The 23,448-nt window shown below is 42.4% G+C and overlaps 3 protein-coding genes across 4 annotated transcripts in view; 1 reads left to right on the top strand and 2 right to left on the bottom strand.

Annotated features, from left to right (window-relative positions):
• Positions 1-304: 304 nt before the first annotated feature.
• On the bottom strand, positions 305-8,086 carry LOC139531795 (twisted gastrulation protein homolog 1-A-like). The gene is made up of 5 exons (XM_071328642.1): positions 7,836-8,086; positions 7,026-7,172; positions 5,909-6,008; positions 3,256-3,528; positions 305-2,150 (listed from the first exon to the last, which is right to left on the bottom strand). The coding sequence occupies exons 2-5, from the start codon at positions 7,143-7,145 to the stop codon at positions 1,969-1,971; spliced, it is 675 nt and encodes a 224-aa protein (XP_071184743.1). The 5' UTR covers positions 7,146-7,172; positions 7,836-8,086; the 3' UTR covers positions 305-1,968.
• Positions 8,087-8,618: 532 nt separating this feature from the next.
• Positions 8,619-13,118, top strand: LOC139531792 (gamma-soluble NSF attachment protein-like). Of its 2 annotated transcripts, none has more exons than XM_071328638.1 (12): positions 8,619-8,887; positions 9,236-9,303; positions 9,508-9,592; positions 9,746-9,763; positions 9,862-9,910; positions 10,139-10,248; positions 10,403-10,469; positions 10,658-10,728; positions 10,810-10,888; positions 11,024-11,103; positions 11,376-11,505; positions 12,084-13,118. In XM_071328638.1, the coding sequence occupies exons 1-12, from the start codon at positions 8,835-8,837 to the stop codon at positions 12,219-12,221; spliced, it is 948 nt and encodes a 315-aa protein (XP_071184739.1). In that variant the 5' UTR covers positions 8,619-8,834; the 3' UTR covers positions 12,222-13,118. The 2 variants fall into 2 exon arrangements, with proteins under 2 accessions (XP_071184739.1, XP_071184740.1); XM_071328639.1 differs by having other exon boundaries at positions 9,880-9,910.
• A 319-nt stretch (positions 13,119-13,437) lies between these two features.
• Positions 13,438-23,448, bottom strand: part of LOC139531787 (piezo-type mechanosensitive ion channel component 2-like) — a 151,127-nt gene continuing 141,116 nt past the window's right edge. Inside the window, exons 36-51 of the mRNA XM_071328627.1 lie at positions 22,619-23,137; positions 22,173-22,431; positions 21,665-21,847; positions 21,204-21,471; positions 20,934-21,066; positions 20,589-20,736; positions 18,370-18,584; positions 18,020-18,178; positions 17,682-17,829; positions 17,152-17,340; positions 16,870-16,962; positions 16,473-16,642; positions 15,720-15,836; positions 15,304-15,383; positions 14,943-15,153; positions 13,438-14,679 (exon numbers count right to left, since the gene is read on the bottom strand). Of these exons, the coding sequence (XP_071184728.1) occupies positions 14,424-14,679; positions 14,943-15,153; positions 15,304-15,383; positions 15,720-15,836; positions 16,473-16,642; positions 16,870-16,962; positions 17,152-17,340; positions 17,682-17,829; positions 18,020-18,178; positions 18,370-18,584; positions 20,589-20,736; positions 20,934-21,066; positions 21,204-21,471; positions 21,665-21,847; positions 22,173-22,431; positions 22,619-23,137 (3,148 nt within the window). The 3' untranslated portion in view covers positions 13,438-14,423. The remainder of the gene's footprint in view (positions 14,680-14,942; positions 15,154-15,303; positions 15,384-15,719; positions 15,837-16,472; positions 16,643-16,869; positions 16,963-17,151; positions 17,341-17,681; positions 17,830-18,019; positions 18,179-18,369; positions 18,585-20,588; positions 20,737-20,933; positions 21,067-21,203; positions 21,472-21,664; positions 21,848-22,172; positions 22,432-22,618; positions 23,138-23,448) is intronic.

The raw sequence follows: 23,448 nt of genomic DNA on the forward strand, positions 1-23,448 counted from the left end.
AATGTCCCCAAGAACACAGTGGCCATTCTTAAATGGAAGAAGTTTGGAACCACCAAGACTCTTCCTAGAGCTGGCTGCCCGGCCAAACTGAGCAGTCGTGGGAGGAGGGCCTTGGTCAGGGAGGTGACCAAGAACTTGAGACATCTGTGGCATTGTGTTATGTGATCATGCTGTTTAATCAGCTTCTTGATATGCCACAGCTGTCAGGTGATGGATTTTCTTGGCAAAGGAGAAATCCTCACTAACAGGGATGTAAACAAATTTGTGCATAACATTTGAAAGAAATAAGCTTTTTTTGCATATGGAACATTTCTGTGGTCTTTTATTTCAGATCATGAAACATGGGATTAACACTTTACATGTTGCGTTTATATTTTTGTTCAGTGTTAAAGTGTCCCATACAATAAGGGGATCTGCTGTATCTATGTTATATAGGGGAAAAGTAAGTTGTAAATTATTATCTTGGTTAAAAACAATCTGTCGTCCAGTAGGCTTTGATACAACTTCGTCTAAAGGTGTAGAAGAGTTTCCTGCAAACAATAGATATTATATTCCTCCTCTTTTAGCCAGATAAAGACAGACTGTCTTATTATCTGCAAAGCCATTACATTACAATTTTAACTAGCTATACTTATTTCACCACTTGCCATGTTTGTAAACTTACCATTAAGAAGTACCATGATAATTGTAGGGTTGTCGTTCCAGTGAATGTCTGACCAACCCTGTACACATGGATCCTAGGGCCTTTCCAAGAGAGATGGGCTCATCCATTAAGAAGAGCACATGGTGCCACCTACAGTACAGAACCAGATCCGCAACATCATTTCAAACGCCTTCCCCTCAGTTGTACTGCATCTACTATATACTGTATATAAAAAAACAAACATGCATGCATATCCTAATTTATTCCCACAATTGACGAATAATGAGTGCTACCCATAATGGCTGGTAGTAGGAATTCTACATTTTTGTCAACTGATGTGGGATGCATGCCCCTCTCTCCCCTTCCACACATAGTTCGACCTTGGCTGTTTTAGAAGGCATGCCAAATTAAGCCGGAATGGGAAGATTTGATTAACCAATATCTAGTGTTGGCTGATGAAGCTCGGATCCCCGGTTGTGAACTTATCTGTCTGACCGGCCGACCAAACTTATCTGGCTGCACTTGTCTCATCTGTCCAGCGAGCTGACCTTAACCTATCTGGCCAATCATCCGAACTTGTTATCTGTCCAGCCAGCTGAACATATATCCCATCTGTCTTGATGACTTGTCCTATTGTGCCAGCCAGCTGAACTAGTTTCATTTGGCCAAACCTATCCAGCCGGCCAAACTTATTTCTGAAATTATCATATCTGGCCAAACTTGTCCCAACTTTTCCAGGCCTGAAAAACACTTAAAATTCCATCACCGTACAAACCCTGCTTATCCTATCTGGTCAGCCAAACATGTCCCATCTGTCTGGCCAGCTGAACTTAACCCATCTGTACTAAACATGTCCTATATGTCTGGCCGAACTTATCTTAAATTATTTTATTAGATTTTAAATCATGTTTACAGTATGAAACAAATCATTTTAACTGCACATATAAAATATGTGAACAGCTGGCTATTAGTTTGATTGAATATGGACATTGTTTCCTAAAATAACACGTGATAAAACAATTATACAAATAGCATTTACTCTGATTTTCCATGACATCAAAAATAAAATGCCATTTCATTACACATTTTAAAACATCAACCTCTTCTCTTAACTATTTAAAAAAAAAAACTTTTTAAATGATATATTTCTAATTTGCTAGAGAACCTATAAAATATAAAAATGAGCAAAAATAATTCATAAAAATACTGAAGCATTATGAAAGTCATATTCCTCAGTTAACCTTCACCATCTACTACTCCAGATAGTGCCCCCTTGTGGCAGTTTGAACACAGTACCCTAATGTGGCCCGTCCCATTGGCTTCAATCAGAGCAGGCAGTTCATACACTTGACGGTTTTGCTGCCGTAGTCGAGGCACTCTGGGCCGATACACTCACAGCAGGCATTGTGGAACCAGCGATATTTGGAGCCCCCCATGGACTCGCAGTATTGCTTGCACTGGCGGATGGACACGCAGTCGTCAAAGTACACCACAGTGCACATGTTATCTGTGGAGGGGAAAGACATGGCATTCAAAGGCTTATTTCTCCAAGGAATACAACAGGCAAATATTACCACTATCCATTGGAAAAACTTACAGAAAACATGCTTAGTCTTCACTTTACATTTATGAAGGTACTCTAAAGCAGGGTTTCGCAAACTCTGTCTTTGCCCCCCGGGAAAAGGGAATCCGGACACACTGGACATATTTAAAAATGTAGGCATAGCCGCATGACTCGTTCGGAATTCCCTGCTCAGAAATATGATCAGAATACTAAAGCTGCATGAACACACACACACACACAGAGGTTCCTAGTCAATTACAAATCACTAGGACCGGTTGCTGAGCTGAGTAGAAGACAAATGGAGTGGATGCACATGAAAGTCCACAAGGCCAGCAGCAGTAGCAATCTACTCAATTTGCAGGGCTAGCAGCCCACTAAACCCATCAAAAGACAGCCCGAGATTGCATACGTTTTTATCGAGGGGTCTAGCCACCGAGCTCGGATCAAAGCAGTTTTAGCGATGACTTCATTATAGCTCTCCCTCTCCTAAAACAATATACAGTCTGTCGGGGATTTGAGCTATTCGTTGACTCTTGGGGATTCCCTAAAATAGTGGGCTGGACCAAACTTCATATCTTTAGCACTTACGGGGGTGGCCAATCTGCCAGAACTTTAAAATTGTATTTAACTAGGCAGTTAAGAACAAATCCTTATTTACAGTGACGGCCTACACCGGACAAACCAACTTTGGCGACTAGTAAGTATGTTATTTAAACTTCCCGCTTTGGGCTGGATGTTTCAATGTGTAGTTCATACAGTCATAACCCGTGAGCATCTTGTTACCTATGTGACCTTGTAGAGCTTCACAATAGAAACGTTTAGACACGATGTGTGAAAAATGACAATATCGGTCCCGTGACTTGAATGGTATTTTTGCTACAAATGCTAAACTATGTAGAATCTTCAGAGTCTTCTGATGAACTAATACTTTGATAAAAGGTATCTTTGTAAGACTGTATGACGTACCCACGCTCTGTTTATTCTCTTATTATGGAATACCCAGCAGCTATGATTGTTCCCAGAATTCAACCCGTTCATCCCTCCCTACCTTCAGTACTTTGGGTGTTATCGTAGCTGGCGTGGATACTGTTCCCGGTCAGGGAGACATTTTGGTGCTGGTCCTCCAGAGTTTCCAGGAAAGACACCAGGTTCTCATGGTAAGATAGTTCCTCAGCCACGGGGAAGGATACTACCATCATGTTGATGGGTGCTTCACCCTCGGTGAGGGCACGGAACAGTGAGGGGATGGGTCGGTAGAGTTCCTCCACCGTGCTCTTGGAGGTAGCCGGAGTGTCGCTGTAGTTCCTGGGGTTACACATCCCTGTGTGATGGGATGCAGGGAACAAGTTGATAATTGGTAAATAAATCAAATACTTTTACAATAAATTACTGATCATCAATAAACCACTATTTGTTCATATGATACTCAACATTCACTGCACCACACTTGTAAAATAGGTTGGGTGCACTACCTTGAACAATCAGTGAATAATGGAAGGAAGGATTTGGAGGCGCTCAATATGATGCAAATACCAAATACCCATCCTCATTAATCCATTCTGACCCTGGTTGTAGTTTGCTCTTTTCAAGTCAAATGGTCAAAGTTTCAAGTCCTAAGTAGAACTGGCAGAGTCTAGAGTCAATTCCAAGTCGTGCATTTTAGGAGCAAGTTGAGCTGAGCCAAGTTATTTCAAGTCAAGTAAAAAAAATAGTCGAGACATGCAATGACATCAATCAACTACAAATCTTTGTCTATTTATTGAGGCTAGCAGACAGCCCTTTTCATTATTTTGTCCACAACACATTTTGATTATGTAATAATACATTTTAACTAATTCCAAACGCAAGCTTCATAAGATCAATATTAAGCAATTTTGACTTAACAAAAGACCTATGCTAGTAATTGTTGCTTGATGCCCCATTGCTGGTGAGATGGCAAAGTAAACAGTTTATATGCTTGATCCCCAAACAATTTTTGGAGCTGTATATTTATGGCAATCCTCTCTAACTTTTTATTTTTTTTGCAAGTGTGATGCCTGCGGCTACTCTGGCTGCGTGGAGAGTAATCCATGGAGTCTCCGTGCCACAAAATGACAAAACCTGGCCAGATCATTTCAAGTCATTAATCAAATCGAGGCTCCAAGTTAAGTCTCAAGTTTTTATTTTCTATCATGTCGAGTCTCAAAGCAAATTTGTGACATGAGTCAGACTCGATTCTACAGTCGTGGCCAAAAGTTTTGAGAATGACACAAATATTAATTTCCACAAAGTTTGCTGCTTCAGTGTCTTTAGATATTTTTGTCAGATGTTACTATGGAATACTGAAGTATAATTACAAGCATTTCATAAGTGTCAAAGGCTTTTATTGACAATTACATGAAGTTGATGCAAAGAGTCAATATTTGCAGTGTTGACCCTTCTTTTTCAAGACCTCTGCAATCCGCCCTGGCATGCTGTCAATTAACTTCTGGGCCACATCCTGACTGATGGCAGCCCATTCTTGCATAATCAATGCTTGGAGTTCGGCAGAATGTGGGTTTTTGTTTGTTCACCCACCTCTTGAGGATTGACCACAAGTTCTCAGTGGGATTAAGGTCTGGGGAGTTTCCTGGCCAAGGACCCAAAATATCGATGTTTTGTTCCCCGAGCCACTTAGTTATCGCTTTGCCTTATGGCAAGGTGCTCCATCATGCTGGAAAAGGCATTGTTCGTCACCAAACTGTTCCTGGATGGTTGGGAAAAGCTGCTCTCGGAGGATGTGTTGGTACCATTCTTTATTCATGGCTGTGTTTTACTGTTGGCATGACACAGGACTGATGGTAGCGCTCACCTCGACTTCTCCGGACAAGCTTTTTTCCGGATGCCCCAAACAATCGGAAAGGGGATTCATCAGAGAACATGACTTTACCCCAGTCCTCAGCAGTCCAATCCCTGTACCTTTTGCAGAATATCAGTCTGTCCCTGATGTTTTTCCTGGAGAGAAGTGGCTTCTTTTCTGCCCTTCTTGACACCAGGCCATCCTCCAAAAGTCTTTGCCGCACTCACACCTGCCATTCCTGAGCAAGCTCTGTACTGGTGGTGCCCCGATCCCGCAGCTGAATCAACTTTAGGAGACGGTCCTGGCGCTTGCTGGACTTTCTTCGGCGCCCTGAAGCCTTCATCACAACAATTGAACCGCTCTCCTTGAAGTTCTTGATGATCAGATAAATGGTTGATTTAGGTGCAATCTTACTGGCAGCAAGATCCTTGCCTGTGAAGCCCTTTTTGTGCAAAGTAATGATGACGGCACGTGTTTCCTTGCAGGTAACCATGGATGACAGAGGAAGAACAATGATTCCAAGCACCACCCTCCTTTTGAAGCTTCCAGTCTGTTATTTGAACTCAATCACCATGACAGAGTGATCTCCAGCCGTGTCCTCGTCAACACTCACACCTGTGTTAACGAGAGAATCACTGACATGATGTCAGCTGGTCCTTTTGTGGCAGGGCTGAAATGCAGTGGAAATGTTTTTGGGGGATTCAGTTCATTTGCATGGCAAAGAGCAACTTTGCAATTAATTGCAATTCATCTGATCACTCTTCATAATATTCTGGAGTATATGCAAATTGCCATCATACAAACTGAGGCAGCAGACTTTGAAAATTAATATTTGTGTCATTCTCAAAACTTTAGGCCACAACTGTACAACTCTGGCACCTACCCACACAGTCGCAGCACTCCTCCCACAGCGTGCCCAGACAGAGCATACACTCCTTACAGCATGAGCAGTTCCCATCAGAGGGCCTGCACTGACACAGCTCCTGTACATCACAAAACACACAATGTATATTATAACATGGTCACATTTTATGTACGTGGCAGGACTGATGTACATAAGTGGATAACTCACAAGTAAGAGAGAAATTCAGCAATAGACAGTGAGGGTGGCACATTTGCATAGCATGCACACAAATGCATATGCATTTAAGCCTTCTATCATGTTGTGCAAACATTCTTTCAATACAGTAGTCTCAGTCTGGCTTTAGTCGTTACATGAGGGCCAAAACAATATAACATTATTTTTGTGTATTGAGCACGTCATGGTTGACTCAAGAAAATAAGCCATACATATCCTGTTAGAAATCACTACGGGCGGGTGTGTGTAACTGCGTATGTTTGAGGAGTGGGCCGACCTTAAGATGCCTGTTCTGTGACTCCTCCAGTGTGGCTGGGAGGGCAGTTCAAAGGGAGAGCAGAGGTCAAATTCCAGATGTGCACAGGGATGGAGCTAACAGTCAAGTGTGGTTGTGGCTGCAACAGCAACCATGGAAGGTATACAGATATCAATCTCCATTGGCCATCGCATGTACAGCCAAGGTAGACTAGGCTACATCCTTTGAAGACACTGTGTGGCTGTAAATGTAAAACATGCGCTTGATTGTAAGCCCTGACAACTTCGGAGTACATTTTTAGTATCTCCGCTTTGTTAGTTGAGTGTTCTCAGACAGGTTTATTTAGTTTACAGGTACTATTACGGTTGTATGCATGTTTCCAGTAGAGAGAATGTAGAGATTTTAGGTTCATGTAAAATGACATACACACAGTGGAAATGCATAGTGGGAAGTTCATCAAGTCTTAGCTGAATTCCAAGAAATAAAATATTGGCATAACACTATGGCAGTGGCAATTTACTCTGAAAAGACGTGAGAGATTCCTTATTGAAATTCCATAGAGTTCTCTCAAAGTGATTTAGTAACAGAAAAATTGTATTAGTGAGACAAAAGTTTACCTAAACCGAATGCCTTTTAAAAAACGCACTAAGAGCTTAGCCTTCTTACCTGAATGAGGCACTTGCTGACATCACTGGCACAGAGAGCCTTGTTGCAGGCGGTAATCATGGAAAGTCCAGATAGAAGGAAAATAAGTGCAGTGGATAGTAAAATTTGAGTAGACTTCATTTCCGACACGCACGAAACAACGGTATCCTGCACCGACAAAACAAAGAGTCAGACAAGAATTTGGAATGTACCCCTTATTCAACATCAGCAAAATACCTAGACGTCATCGGGACTCAATAAACATACTACTAAAACGCAGGCAAAATCGTGTCAAGGAACCATCCCTTTGATTCAATTGTTATGGTAAATTGGCCGTTTGCTTTAAAGGGGCATTATTCCCTTTCTACACAAACCACAATCCGCAAGTCGTCAGACCCACTGCAATGCAAACATTGGTTTCCCGCTTGCTGGCAACTAAATTACATAAAGGTTGCTGCGCATTTAATCTTAAACTCTGAATACATTTAAAATCGATGTTCAAACGTTGTATAGCTATTACGGTAATCTAATTCAATAATAGCATGTTGATCATGCCAGTAGCGCAACCCTCTTAAAGACCTCAGGGTTACATAAGGAAAGGAAGTTACATTTTATCCTAAAATTAAACACTTAGTTTGGATAAATTGTATGAAAAGTCTGACACTTTTCAAGCGCCGTTTATGAACAAACCTCGTGTTTTGGAGAGGCATATCCAAAGCTATAAACACCTTTTCTCAACATCAACCAACTAGGAAGAAAGGATGCCGTTTTTTGTCTTGGTAAAGAACACACACTGATTAACAATATAATAAAAGTAGTAATCAAACTCACCTTGCCCAACTTGTCGATTGTTGCTCCAAAGGTGAAAGTTTCTTAACCCCTTTTCCACCTCTACCTTTCAGAATTAAAGCATGTTCTGATGGCGTGACTCTCCACACCGCTACACAACACAAAGCAGACAGGGGTAGGCAAACGCCTTAAAGATACAGTTACTATTTCAGACACAGGAGCCCTGCTCAGGTGAACCCGAGCCAAGAACTCTGTCAATTGGTATCATGTGATAGGCCATGTCTACTGGTTTGGCAGTGATATATTCGACTGGGCTATACGAATTTATTAGTTTATCACATAAAAAATAGTAGCAACAATTTTGTTCACTGATAATAATAGCCAGATGAGGACTAGACACCACTCTGAGCCTAGTTCCTTTCTAGATTTCTTCTTAGGTTCCTTCTAGGGAGTTTTTCCTGGCCACTGCTTCTTCCTCTGCATTGCTTGTTCTGGGCTGGGTATCTGTAAAGCACTTTGCAACTGCTGGTGTAAAACGGCTTTATAAAATACATGTAATAATAGAGGAATTATATTATACAATTTGTAGGCTATATAAATGAATAACTGGAGATTTCATAATGCATTGCAAATAGAGATGAATTTTATTGTTTATTTCACTTTGCTATATTATCTACCTCACTTGCTTTGGCAATGTTAACATATGTTTCCCATGCCAATAAAGCCCCTTGAATTGAATTGATGAAATAAGACTAGTTTTCTAGGGAAGGGCCTTTCTAGGGAAGGGCGTTCAACTGAGAAAAAAAAGAACTGTTACATTATTGCCCAGTAGGTGCAACATTGTAACGTTGTCGCAGTATATGAGTAGAAAAATAAAATGCAACTCACGAACTTCCGTAGTCAACACACTGATGAAGGAAAGGTCTCCTGAAACCAGTAACGGCAACATCTCACTACATTTTAGCCAGTGAGAACTTAAATATTAATAACTGTTTCATTACATTACTAGTAGACTACACAGCAGAGCTGCCACTGGACCAGATGGCTGCGAAAATCAACGAGGCGCACGACCACATTGCCAAGGCTGAAAAATAGTAAGGAAATCTCGCTAGCTAGATGACGTTAGCTAGCTAGCTTGCATTTGAGCTATTACAGTAGGTAGTCAGCCACGATCATAGTATTGGTAATCGTGTATTGTAAAGTACCTATATATAAAGCAAATAGCATAGGAATGGTATTTTCAATTTAGCAAGCTAGCTTGCCATTCTAGATAGGAAGCCAGCTGAGCTGCACCGCAGTTAAGCCTGTCGGTATCACTTCATCAATACTAGGGCGTCCATACCTGTATTACATCCTATGGCAAATCCATATGATTGTAACTTTTTTCAGAGGCAATGCTGCTGTAATGTTTGGCACTGAAATATGATGCATTTTCCCCACAGTTTAAAGACTAGCTTCATGAAATGGAAGCCTGACTATGACAGTGCTGCATCAGAGTACTCAAAAGCAGGTATTGTATCCCAAAGGCTCATACATTCTATGCAGCAACAATTTGGACCTGAATGCATGTCCCCTACTACAACAACATTTGATAGTCTAGTTGGGCAATAGCACACTGTCAGTAATATTAGGCTATATTGCAGAAGTGTTGCTCAAGTTGTCTTGTGATTTGGCTTATTATAAATGCATAATAAAGCATTCCCTTTTCGCCCAGCTGTTGCCTTTAAAAATGCCAAGATGCTTGAAGAAGCGAAGGAGGCATACCTGCAAGAGGCAGAGGCACATACCAACAACAAAACGTATCCTTTCACTGCCAATGGGGAGGGAGGCTTATAAATGGTATTGCAGGTTTGTTTTGAACAAGGTAATTGTATATGCTGTATTTGAACATCGTGGCCCACAAAGATCTGATAACAACATCAACGTTTTCTTTAACTCAACTCAATGTACAGACTTTTCCATGCAGCCAAGTGAGTATAAAAGATCTAGGCCTATCTTATGTAATGATATTAAAAGAACCAGAATGACACTGATTTGTCTATGTCTGGTTGTATTGAATGTTGCTAAGGAGACCTTTCTGTTACAGAGCACTTGAGGCAGCTGGTATGATGCTCAAGGTTAGTGTTAATGTGATAACAAGTATATATGATTGACATTAATGTTTATCAGAGGTCGAGTGACATTTACTGTTGCGTTTATGCCATAGTTTTAAAGTTTTTGTTGCCCCCTTCTAGATTAAAGGCTTTGTTTTTAGCCAGATGCTTTTGACACATGACATGACTACTGTTTTAATATTAACTAGCTACTAATGCTAATCATTGACAGACATGTTTTTTTCTCTCCAGGACATGCAGAGGATACCAGAGGCTATCCAGTATATTGAGAGAGCAAGCATGATGTATGTAGAGAATGGCACACCAGACACTGCAGCCTTGGCCCTCGACAGAGCTGGAAAGTACGTACCGGTAGCCAATATTGATCATCTTAGACGGTCTCTCAAAATGAATTCCCTGTCAACATTGGCATGTCACTGTAAACGTATGATGATGCTCGTTGTTATTCCTCGTTTTGATGCTTAGGCTACTTAAGTTGCCCTTTTCTTTTTTCAGGCTAATCGAATCACAGGATCTAGCAAAAGCAGTGGATCTGTACCAGAAAGCTGCATCAGTATTTGAGGTACGACTTGAAGTTTTGATAGTAGAGAACACCAATCATTGAGTTGCTTCCAAGCCACAGCCTCAGTTCAGGGACACATCTGCAGGAATCTCAGTCTTATTTCATTGATATTGGATATATATTAATGTGATGAAAAGTGACCAAATCAATCAAAATATTGTTGATATGATGAATGTATATTTCTGCAGAATGAAGACCGTCTACGTCAAGCTGTAGAGATGCTGGGGAAAGCATCAAGACTTCTCGTCAGGCAACACAAGTAAATTCTCACCTGCTTTACAGATTGTTCTACCTTTCCTACTCATTCCCTTCCAGCTAACTGTTGTTTTTGGCCCGTCAGGCTTGATGAAGCAGCAGTGTCGATTCAGAAGGAAAAGAACATGTATAAAGAAATAGAGAATTACCCAACGTGTTTTAAGGTGTGTTTAAGGATCTTTCACTTATTTAGCCTGATAAAGACAATTGACCGTGTTCAAAAGTGAGCAGACTGTGTTATTATTACCCCTGTTGTGAAGATTAAAACCAAATGGTTGCCTGTGTATTTTCTTCTTCAGAAAACCATTGCCCAAGTGCTAGTCCACCTTCACAGAAATGACTTCGTAGCAGCAGATAAATGTGTTCGAGAGAGTTACAGGTATTGACTTTACATTGGTCTAACTAAAAGGTAAATATGAAGGTTATGAATTTTGTTATGTTTGACTAGGGATTCATAATTCTGGTAACTTACCCCCAATTCCAGAAATCCCGGGTTGGAATATTCCTGGAGTCAGGAGGTAATAAACACGGAATCTGTGAATACTCCACCCGGCGGAATTTCTGGAAAGATTTCTGGAAAACCTGGGAATTTTGGGAAAGTTACCGGAATTTTGCAACCCTATGCTTGACCATTCTAACCTTTGACCCTAGTCTGCCAGGTTTCAGTGGGAGTGAGGACTGCATTGCCTTGGAGCAGCTCCTGCAGGGCTACGACGAGCAGGATGAGGACCAAGTGCACTGCGTCTGTAACTCGCCCTTATTCAAGTACATGGACAATGATGTGAGTGTTCTGCCTTGTGGCTTATACTGTATGTAACCATCATTCATTTCAAAGCATGTCATCACATCATTTGAGTATCTACTTCTCTCAATTGTGTTCTGTTGTCTCCTTTGATCACATTTAAGGTCTTTAAAAGGTATGGAATCATGAGCTGTCCTTTCCTTATGAAACCTCTCTCCTAGCCACCCCATAGATGCATTTCCAGGCTAGCCTGAATAATACAGAGTAATTTATTAATAGAAACAATAGCAGTCCAACTGCTTGCTTACCTGCGTCACCCCTCTAGACCCTGCTTTCTTGTGTTGTTTTGTACGATTTATTATCTTTTACATTTCTTTAGAGCTATTTCTTAAACCTTTCCTGATCAATTCCAGAAAGACACACACACACCTGACTCAAACTAACCAAGGGTTTTCTGATTGGTTCATTAGTTGAATCTGCTGTGCTAGTTCAGGAAGAGATCAAAACCATGGAACTGGCTGTGGGTACTCAATGAGAGGTTTAGGAAACACTTCTGACAAACAAATACTGTAGAGAAAACTTGCCATAACCTGACCACAGTGCCAATTGTCTTGCAGTATGCAAAGTTGTCCATCAGCCTGAGGGTTCCAGGGGGGGGTAAGAAGAAGGCTCCTGCTTCAGCTGCCGATGCTGGGGAAGGAGGAGCGGGGGCAGGGGAGGCTGATGAGGATGAGTACGCTGGTGGGCTATGTTAGCCACAGAACCTGGACTTCCTGTCTGGACCAGAGCACTTCCAGTTACCTGTTAAGGATGGGTGTCGGAATCTTCCACAGCCCTCCCATTCTCAGCATGCCAGGAGGTCGTGAACTTTGCCTTGCCTCCCATCGCCAGATGTATCCTAGAAAACAACTGTAGGCACTAACCATCAAGCATAACAACGAGTTATGCTCATAACAATAACATAAGCATGGTAATATAATATCACTGTGGAAAATAATCAAACACTACTTAAAGATTTGAATATATTATTTGTCCCTTTTGGGGTTTACTGCGATTGTAAAATAATGTATATTTTGCTACATTTGAAGTGATATAAAACATTTGATTTTGAATGTTGATCTAGGTTTGGTAATGTATTTGTTGTATTTGCCTCAATGGATCATCAAGGTGTTTTCTCATTCAATCTACAACAGTATGCAACAAGATACTCAGTGTGAAAATAATGATTTGCACGTTCACCTTACAATATCAAACTCTGTGCCTCAATGTTTGATGCGTAAAGGGGTGGATGAGACGATTTCTGAATTTGTACAGTATGAAGTGTTGAAAGCAGCCATTTCAGTTACGATTGTGTGTGAAGGCACTTATAATGAATCAAATTTATGTTAAGAAAATAATACATTTGTGTAATTGGTATATTATTGTACTTTAGTTTCTTCTAGGTTTCAGAATGCCTTTCCATTTGTATTATATGTTATGCCTGTACTTTGGAACTGACTGAAAGCTAGATGATGATTCATGTTTACAACTAATCTTAAAATGTGTGTCAAGTCTTGTGGAGTATGCAGGCTTGATGTTTGTGGCATGCCCTCAGTGTTTTTACTGAATCAAGTCATGGAATGGAATAAAATGGCAGCAGGTCAGCTTTCAAACATTTGTTACATTCTGGTCACTGAACCTCGATAACGTCACAAACTAGATTCCTTACACATGAAAACAATCTATTCACTTACACATGGTGCTGCATTTTCCTATGCATAGATTTGATGACCTTGATCACATTTTGGTTGAACATATGAACTTGTAGATTTAAAATAACACTAACATGCAATGTCAAAAACAAGGGGTTTTCAAGCAATCAAATATAACCGACACATGTTACACACATCAACGACAGTATCTGTATTTAGGCCCTCAATTCATAGGTCTTTATAGGTGCTCCATAATATAGAAATATCATTCTATGCTCTACAGTGTTCATCACATCACTGTTTTTCCCTTTATTGTTTCTCTTTCCTAGGTGTACTACAGGTTCAAACAAAACCAAAAACGTAATCCCTTTCTGGTGAGATGATACACATTTCCTGAGAACGATGTCTGCCACAGGTCCCTTGATTACTCTGTAGAAACAAAATAACGTCAACAAATTATTGTAACTTCCCACTGCGCGCAGACGTCAATTCAACGTCTATTACACGTTGGTTCAACGTAATTTCATTGAAATTACATGGAAACAACGTTGATTAAACCAGTGTGTGCCCAGTGGGTTGTCTTCAACCTCTCGTTGTTGTCTTGCTGGAAAAGCCAAAACACTTCCAGGTAGGCTACTGTAAAGGGAAATATCTTGGAAAATCAAAGTGTCTAGTGTCTCTCAGTCGCTGCCCACTTTACTTCGCTTTTCCCTTCTCCCGTGTTAGCTCAAGAAAACATGTCTGTTCAAGTTTACAGCCAGCTATCAGTATATTGCACAACCCTTGGTTCATATTTCCCAATAGGAAAAAGGCCAGACGTCTGGAGGCAGGCAGGACAGCTGCAGTCTGTCTCCCTGTCTGTCTGTGACATCTCAAACACACTGACTGATGGCTGCAATTCTTCAGAGTTGTACTAAACGAGTACAAACAAAAAACTGCTTCTTACATAGGAGGCTGGTGAGGGGAGGACGGCTCATAATAATGGTTGGACTGCTATCTAACGCATGGAAACCAGGTGTTTGATACCACTAAATTAATTCCGTTCCAGCCATTACTATGAGCGCGTCCTCCTAATTTAAAGTGCCACCAGCCACCGCTGTTCTTCAAAGTCACCTTTCATGTATAGGTCATTGTTTTTCATGGCAGGCTTGATAGGGAGAGGGTCCCTTATTACCATCCCACCAAAATACAGGGAGCGTAGCGAGCTAGCGACTTCCTGCTGGATTGTGCTTTTTTCATGTCTCTGCCCCCCACTAGGTGGCACTGTCATTTAGTTTTTTGGTCCCTGGTCCACTTGATCATAGTCTCTGGTGAGCGGTAGAGAAAGATGAGCTTGGCATATAGATCTTCCTCCAGCTCCAGCTCGCCCGTCTCTCTGACCAGGAAGATGTCGGTACACAGCTTCAGGATGCGGTCCACGGCGGGCAGCTCCTCGAACATGATGGAATGGGAGATGCCGCTGAAGAACTCGCGCACAAACTTGCCGATGACCAGCACCACCGACGCATACAGGCCCATGATCCTGTCGGTGAGATACAAAATAACACATTATAAGCCTTGTTATAATACATTAAAAAGGCACATACATGCTTATGACAAGTGATAAAGCATTATAAATGCAGGAAATCTTTTAGAAAGCAACACCAGGGTTGTGTCCAGTAAGCACAACACAACATTTTGAAATGAGCTGGTACTGCCTGACAAACAATCAAAAATGATGATTGTGTGTCTCACTGAACATGAGTTACATGACCCAAGTCAGACCGTTAGATATCCTCCACTCACCCGTATCCTGCCAGGAAGCCCAGACTGGGCGGGCTGACTTTGTCACTGAACACGTAGAGCTGGAGGCCTGCCTCTCTCTTCTTCCCCACCGCCGCACCCCTCATCTGGATCTGTCCCGCCGATGGCTGGTCTACGATCCACCACTCCTGGATCTCACCACTGCTGTTGTGGGTTCTCTCCAGGTCGAGCAGGATGTTCTTGTAGCCATTGTCTGAAATGGAGATATCATCAACGATACATCAACAGTAATAAGAGGGTAATGTGTCAGTTCAAAACAGAAGTGTTCATTTCAGGACGATGTAAATGTATAAATGTTTCTATCCATATGAAGTCATTCCAGGTTTAAGGATTTGTGCATTACCTTTATGGAGTTGTTCTATAGGTTTGGCATTGGAGTCACTGGGAGCTCTGAGGAAGCATGGGAAGACTTGTGCTATGACCCTGGAGAGGAGAGAAAGAGACATGACATTTAAAGATGCAGTCCGGGATCTTTATCTCAACAAAATGGAACATATTGTACGAGTTGGATTTGTAACATTTCATACGACTTGCAAATGTTGTTTTTTTGATGATGTAGTACACAATTCAAACTGGGTCCCGTTTTGGCTCGTGAGCACCACTTTCAAAACTGCTGGCTCAAATTATACAAAGTTGTGGAGCATCACTTTAATTATGAATGATTGATCAAGCATCTATAAAAGACCTTATGAAAGGGTTATGAAGGCTTAATTAAGCCTGAAAAGTCGTAGTCTGTTTCCCTTAGCATAGGCTACTCACACAGCCTGGTTTCTGGTCCCATTCAGTAGATCTACTAACTCTTGTCGTGTTGTCATATCAAGGTATGCTACATGTTTATCTGTCGCAACTTCAGCTTTGGCTCCAAGACTGAGATTCCTGTTGAAGAGAGAAAAATCCCAATTACAGACAGTAGATATTTTGCAAGTCAAAAATAGTACACCACACATTCTTTCCCATACATATTACTTTGTGCACTCGTAAATGGGCAGATATCTCAACAGATATTTTACGTCTCTAAAGTACTATGTAATCTATGTGGAGCTACACAACACTGTAGTTACTAAGTTATTTTACCAAGTTACAGTTCAAAACACTTTTGAGTTTCTAAGAAGTGTGTGAGTATAGTGGCTCTATTCAGTCTTGCGTTACAGATTCCCCGATAGAAATGTAAAAGGTACTTTCCGATTGAGCCGACATATGCAGCGTTAACCGTGAATGCAGCCTCCGCTAAAGCGTGAACATTGCCTTTAAATTTACATCACTGTGTAAAGTCGAACTTCCACGATGCGGATTGAATAGAGGTTTGGTTCTCACTCCGATAGTAAGTGAGTATGTTTCCATACATGTGTGCATTCGAGTATTGGTTCCTCCAGCGTAGTGTTCATTAGGGCACGCAACGGAAAACAGTTGAAAGCGTTTTGCAACGCTAATGAAAATGAGTATCTTATTGGACTGTTTCAGTCTGTTTTCTTCCCTTTTGGTGACTAATGAACAGGGCCCTGGTTCTCTTACCTCTGGATGGTCCAGGACATGGTGACAGGGAAGTATTCCTCCTTGCTGAGAACATCCATAAGGTTCTTCCTGCTGGGGGGGCTGATGGTCCACAAGGAATTGGAACTGCCCTCCAGCTCCGCCACAGTCACATCCTCTGACGTGTATGCCTCCAAGAACTGCATCGCTGACTGCATGGATAGAAGTATGGAAATATTAAAACACACAATACTTACATTTGCAAGTGCCTGGTGAGTGGGAGGAGAACGTCCTTAATTATAGTAATACACAGTAATATATTCAAACCAGAATGTAATAGTGTTCAAACCTATAGCATCAAAAGATATTTGAAAGCTTGAAAAATCTGACCTAAAATTAAGATTCAGAAAGCAAGCTTTAAAATGGGTGGTTTTCTTACCGGAATGTAGTTGTACGAATTCATGAAGTCTGAAAAATCTGCTTTGCTGATGTCCTTCAGTTGATTTTGCTGGGCACTCATAGTGAAGATGGGCTGAAGGAGGAGATACCAAGGTTAAGATACTAAAATCAGATAGTAATGTGTCAAATTCTAAAATTAACAAATGGCAATAAAGAACTGATACTGTCAACCAGGGTGTCAATTCCATTTAAATTCAGTCAATTCATTAGGTAAACAGAAATAAATGGAGTTGCCCCAAACCCTTTGACACAGTTTTCATACCTGAAAGCCTCCCAGGGTGATGGTGACCGATACGTCCAGAGGTTTGTTGACCACCCCGGCCACGGACTTGACCAGCGACATGAAAAGCAGGGGGAACCACACGATGCAGATGAGCAGCATGACGATCAAACCTCCCATCCCATACTTCACCACCTTCTTCTTCTTCTGCCCGCGAGGCTGGGGGTACCTCTGGTAAACAACACACATACAGGATTAAGCCTCTGAATAGAACAAACTGTTCAGGGAAATACATTATCAAGTTTAGTTACAGTTTTTATGAACATTTGTTAACTTTTGGCGAACCTACATAATTGGTGCCTTTATTTTTATAGTGCTTTTCAACGCAAGTAACAAAGTGCTTCACATCATAAAATAATACAATAAAAGTACTAACAAAAAAACTCAAACCTGCTGTATCTCATTTCCACAAAGCCTCTCTGACAACATACTATCTTCTTCCCCTCTAAGCCTCATTCAGAGATGGATAGGGAGGTCCTAGAGAACTAACACAGCGGGCCGTGGTCCCTCACCTTCTCTGACATCCTCCAGCACTTGAGAACAAAGATGTGAGCGTAGATGTCCTCTACACAGATCCAGCTGGACAAGCTGAGAGTGGTGTCCGTCCACACCCAGTCCATCACCGCTCGCAGCTCTGTCAGGAACGGGACCAGACGGAACCTGGAAATCAGGAATATTTAGGACAATGTTAGGACCAATATAGGTTATGAACCAGCTTATGGCAGGCAGGTATTGGGAGCATGTGCCATCACTGATGAAATTAGTCTCATACCTTTTTCATAAATTCATTCAATTCTTGATTATGCTGTCGTTTTGTGATTGTAGTTACACTAGTCTTCAGAGCACTCACCCTTGGAAGAGGAATAGGTTGAGGTAGTTGTAACTCTTGGTGAGAAAGTTGCCCAGGACACGGGTGGGGTAGCCACAGCGGATCTGATAGGCCGACAGGCCAAAGTAGATGCACTTGACAAAGTACCACAGCTGAGCCACTGTGTTCTTACTGAACCGTCTGGTGTTTAAAATGGAAAAAATGTTTTGAAGAATTTTTTGAAGTACCTTGAAAACATTCACCATTATGCATTACTTACTAATGAAGAAACTATTTAGTAAGCAATATACAGTATTTAAAAGAAAGAGGGAGCTGGTTATGACTATATGACTAAATGACTAAATGTTAATGTTATTTCTCCACATTCATACCTTTCTGTGACTCCAGGCAAGATGAAGAACATCCAGAAGTGGATGCCGAACACCAGGATGACCTGAAAGATGACTTTTCCCATGACAGTCTTGCGGAGGTAGAGTGCTCGGTCGATGATCATGGTGCCAAACTGGATCAGTACCATCACCAGGAAGGCCTCGGGAACCTGGTCCTCCGACAGGGAGGAAGTGATGTCAGCTGCGGCAGAGTGTTTCTATGAGAGACAGGAAGTCATGTTATTCATTTGGAAGGTTTTTGTTTTCTTCAATGTTTCAAGTTCAAATGTGTTCTTGGCCATTTAGGGAAAATTTCAATTCATTGCACTTGGTTTCAATCACAAACACAATGAATAAGGACAGTTTATAGTAGAAAGTATTCAGACCCCTTGACTTTTTCCAAATGTTGTTAGGTTACATCCTTATTCAAAAATTGATTAAATTGTTGTTTTTCCTCAATCAATCACAATACCCCATAATAACAAAGCAAAAAATAGGTTTTTAAAAATTGTTATCAATTTATTAAAAATTAAAAACTGAAATATTACATTTATGTAAGTATTCAGATCCTTTACTCAGGACTTTGTTGTTGCACCTTTGGCAGCGATTACAGCCTCGAGTCTTCTTGGGTATGACGCTACAAGTATGACACACCTGTTTTTGCGGAGTTTCTCCCATTCTTCTCTGCAGATCCTCTTAAGCTCTGTCAGGTTGGATGGGGAGCGTTGCTGCATAGCTATTTTCAGGTCTCTCCAGAGATGTTCGATCAGGTTTACGTCCGGGCTCTGGCTGGGCCAGAAGCCACTCCTGTGTTGTCTTGGCCGTGTGCTTAGGGTCGTTGTCCTGTTGGAAGGTGAACCTTGGCCCTAGTCTGAGGTCCTGAGCACTGGAGCAGGTTTTCATCAAGGATCTCTCTGTACTTTGCTCCGTTCATCTTTGCCTCGATTCCTGACTAGTCTCAGTCCCTGTTGCTGAAAAACATCCCCACAGCATGATTCTGCCACCACCATGCTTCATTGTAGGGATGGTGCCAGGTTTCCTCCAGATGTGAAGATTAGCATTCAGGCCAAAGAGCTCAATCTTGGTTTCATCAGACCAGCGAATCTTGTTTCTCATGGTAGGAGAGTCTTTAGGTGCCTTTTGGAAAACTCCAAGTGGGCTGTCATGTGCCTTTTATTGAGGAGTTCCTTCTTTCTGGCCACTCTACCATAAAGGTCTGATTGGTGGAGTGCTGCAGAGATGGTTGTCCATCTGGAAGGTTCTCCCATCTCCACAGAGGAACTCTGGAGCTCTGTAAGAGTGACCATCGGGTGGCCTCCCGGGTGGCGCAGTGGTCTAAGGCACTGGCTAGCTGTGCCACCAGAGATTCTGGGTTTGAGCCCAGGGAGGTCCATGGGGCGACGTACAATTGGCCCAGCGTCGTCCGTGTTTCGGAGGACGCATGGCTCTCAACCTTCGCCTCTCCCGAGTCCGTACGGGAGTTGCAGCGATGAGACAAGACTGTAACTACTACCAATTGGATACCACGAAATTGGGGAGAAAAAAGGGGTAAAAAAAAAAGGAAAAAAAGAGTGACCATCAGGTTCTTGGTCACCACCTCCAAGGCCCTTCTCCCCCGATTGCTCAGTTTGGCCGGGCGGCCAGCTCTAGGAAGAGTCTTGATGGTTCCAAACTTCTTCCACTTAAGAATGATGGAGGCCACCGTGTTCTTGGGGACCTTCAATGCTGCAGAAATGTTTTGGTACCATTCCCCAGAGCTGTGCCTCGACAAAATCCTGTCTCGACACTATGCGGACAATTCCTTGCACCTCATGGCTTATTTTTTGCTCTGACATGCACTGTCAACAGTGGGACCTTATATAGACAGGTGCCTTTCCAAATCATGTCCAATCAATATAATTTACCACAGGTGGACTCCAATCAAGTTGTAGAAACATCTCCAGGATGATCAATTGAAACAGGAAGCACTTGAGGTCAATTTCGAGTCTCATAGCAAAGGGTCTAAATACTTATGTAAATAAGGTTTTGTTTTTATTTTATTACACATTTTCAAAAAATCTAAAAATCTGTTTTCACTTCGCCATCATGTCGTATTGTGTATAGATTGCTGATGATTTTTTATGTATTTAATCCATTTTAGAATAAGGCTGTAACGTAACAAAATGTCGTTAAAGTCAAGGAGTCTGAATACTTTCCGAAGGCCCTGTATATATCAAACTTACCCCAAAAGCCCAGAAGCCGAAGACGATGATGATAAAGTCCACAGTGTCGGCCAGGAACATGAGCACATAGACGTCTGTCACAGCACTGTACTCTGGGTGGATCAGGTTGTAGAAGAACTGACGGATGGGGATGTACATCTCTAGAGTTCTTAACAGAGAATGGGCAAAGATTTACAAACAATGATCTGTTCATGTAAACTAAATACCTTTATGAACAGACAATGTTGTTTTTATTAACAATTTATTATCCTGAAAAGTGACTGAATATTGCCAGTTAGTAGCCGAATAAAAGTATAATATGGCACCTTCAAGTCGATATTCAAACATGACATCCAGACCACCTACTTCTTGACAATGAAGCTCTTGGCTTTGATGAGCTGCTCTCTGAGTTTGTCCAGGATCTTCTCCTTCTTGCTCCTCTGCTGGACACTCCGCACACTGTCCCCTCTCCGTAGGCTCTGCCTTGAGCTCACGCTGTCTGTGGAGTGACTAGGTTTGGTGAGGTTTGGAAGACATTGGCCTCACAAATTACATAATTAAAAGTCTAGACATTTCCCCCAAACGAGCCCAATAAGAGAGTTATTCTTCAGCACTTAGGAGCCAGTGTGACCTCACCTCCTCTGGAGTGGCCGGAGCGCAGGGTGCGCTGGGAGAGGTGGGAGGCGGCGCTGGAGCTCTTGCGGCGCAGCTGGGTGGAGGTGGACAGGGAGTGGAAGCGGCGGGGGAAGCGGGCGCGTACCGATTCCAGCAGGGAGCTACTGCCCCCCGAGGCCTGCTTCTCCACACGCCTGGAGCTGGACCTCTTCTCCCTGTCAGGGTGGTGCTGCTTAGGGGTTTCTCCCCCTCCTCCCCTGGGGTCATCCTCGTCCCACAGCCCATGACACTGGAGGTTAAGAGCAAGGAATAGAATGGTTATTACACCAGTGTGCTAAATATAACTGTATCAATACAGGTAATAAGTAACAATTAACAATGTAGTTAAAGGGGTAGTCCACTTTTTAAAAATTGTATCTTATTTTCGAAAAAAGTGAACTCCCTTAAAAGAATAACCATGTAGCTAAAGACTTAGTGGGCACCTTGAGAATAGATCTGTGGAAGAACAGAGCTAGCAGCTGAACCAGGTCATAGTGCACGTATCCCTCCCTCTTCTCCACACCGATGATGTTGGGAGGGTGGAAGGGTTTGGACATGTCCAGCTCAATGTTCTGGTTGAAGGGGAAGAAACCAAACTGGAAGAAGTACTTGATCACGATGGTGACCTGGTGGTATAGAGAGATCGGGGAAAACCTTAAAAATATATAGATGCATGACTCATAACATGTCTCTATAAACACTATTAATTGAGTACAGTGTAGTAGAATTGAGTTTATATCATAAAAGAGCATTATTTCCACCCTGAACAATAATTGCATTTTCATAGCTGGATAAAACAAATATATTTATGAAAATGTGCAATTTAAAATATTAAAGGTATTGTTCATCCTGATTCATTTGGGTGACCTATCCCTTTAATACTGCATGGGACAAGGAGTAGGGGCAGATTTACATTGATAAGAACCTGACTAAGTGCTTCTGTGTTAATACCTCTGTGTAGACGATGGCGGTCATCCAGAAGCGTTTGCTGGGCCTTGGGACAGACAGCATGGCCCAGAGGAAGATGAGGATGGGCAGAACGAGCGTGGCCACGGACGCTGAGATCATGTGGTTGAGGATGATGACCAGGAAACACACCATCTCTGAGTGGGCCACTAGCATGTTGTAGAGAGCATAGAGCAGCTGGAGCAGCGCCGGCTGGTTGCCGTAGAAACGCTCAGAGTCTTCCAGCTCCTCGTCGTAGAACATCCTGATGGAGAGAGAGAAAAAGGGAGCGAGGGTCTATCAAGGTGAACTCTAAAAACCTAAATCCTTTGGAATTGTCAAATAAACAAACTAATCTGAACCTCGATTTCCGGCTTTCTGATAGCCGAGCGATTAACAGTATTTGGTCATGCAATTGGCAACACAAGACTAGCTGTGACTAAATACAATACCTATTGCGTAGCAGATCGCTGGCGGTCAGCTCGTGGGTGAGCGAGGGAAACGTGGTGTTCGTGACGCCCGACAGAAAATCGGACTTCTCGTCGGGCGTCACCACAACTAGCCTCTTCTCATGATGGGTCCTACTGGATGAGACCTGCTCGGCCCCCTCCCTGTCCAGGCCCGTGGCCCTGCTGTATGAGGGGGGGATGTCTGTGTCTGTGGGGGTGGTACCAGAGAGGTCTGCCTGGTAGAGCTGGAGCTCACTGTGGTGGGCGTAGCACGGTCCCCTCCCCCACCCTGCCCGTTCGGTCTCTAGGACCCTGTCCCGGCTGTCCCAGTCCATTCCCCTAGACCTGGAGAGAAGACTCCCCTCATGGTCCAGGTACAGCCCCATGGAGGTGGAGGTGGATGGGGTCTCGGTGTAGGAGGAGTGTGGGTCCTGGAGGTCCTGGCCTGGCTCCTCTCCTGTCACTTTGATGGTGTTGGTGGTCCCCTGGCAGGAGCAGGTGGCTATGCACTGGGTGTGCTCACTAGTGTGGAGAGAGACAAGAGAATGGAGCGGTTATGTTCTGGAACTCATCTGTCCACAAGTGGGCAGTGTTTAACCCGTGTAAGAGATTTATGAATTGCCTGGATGGCCATAGAGAGGAAGTACAGTGGAAATATTTGTATGGATGTGTAGTGATAATTCAGATAGAACAGTAATACATGTATTTGCCATGGTTTATCATGAAATAAATGTGGAACAAGGTATCAGCCAATCAGCATCCACAACAGGAACTATTCATTGTATAACCTAATTTACTCAAGATAATGAAATGACACAGAAATAGCGTTTGTT

Source organism: Salvelinus alpinus, chromosome 10, assembly GCF_045679555.1.
Source record: "Salvelinus alpinus chromosome 10, SLU_Salpinus.1, whole genome shotgun sequence".
Taxonomy (NCBI): Eukaryota; Metazoa; Chordata; class Actinopteri; order Salmoniformes; family Salmonidae; genus Salvelinus; species Salvelinus alpinus.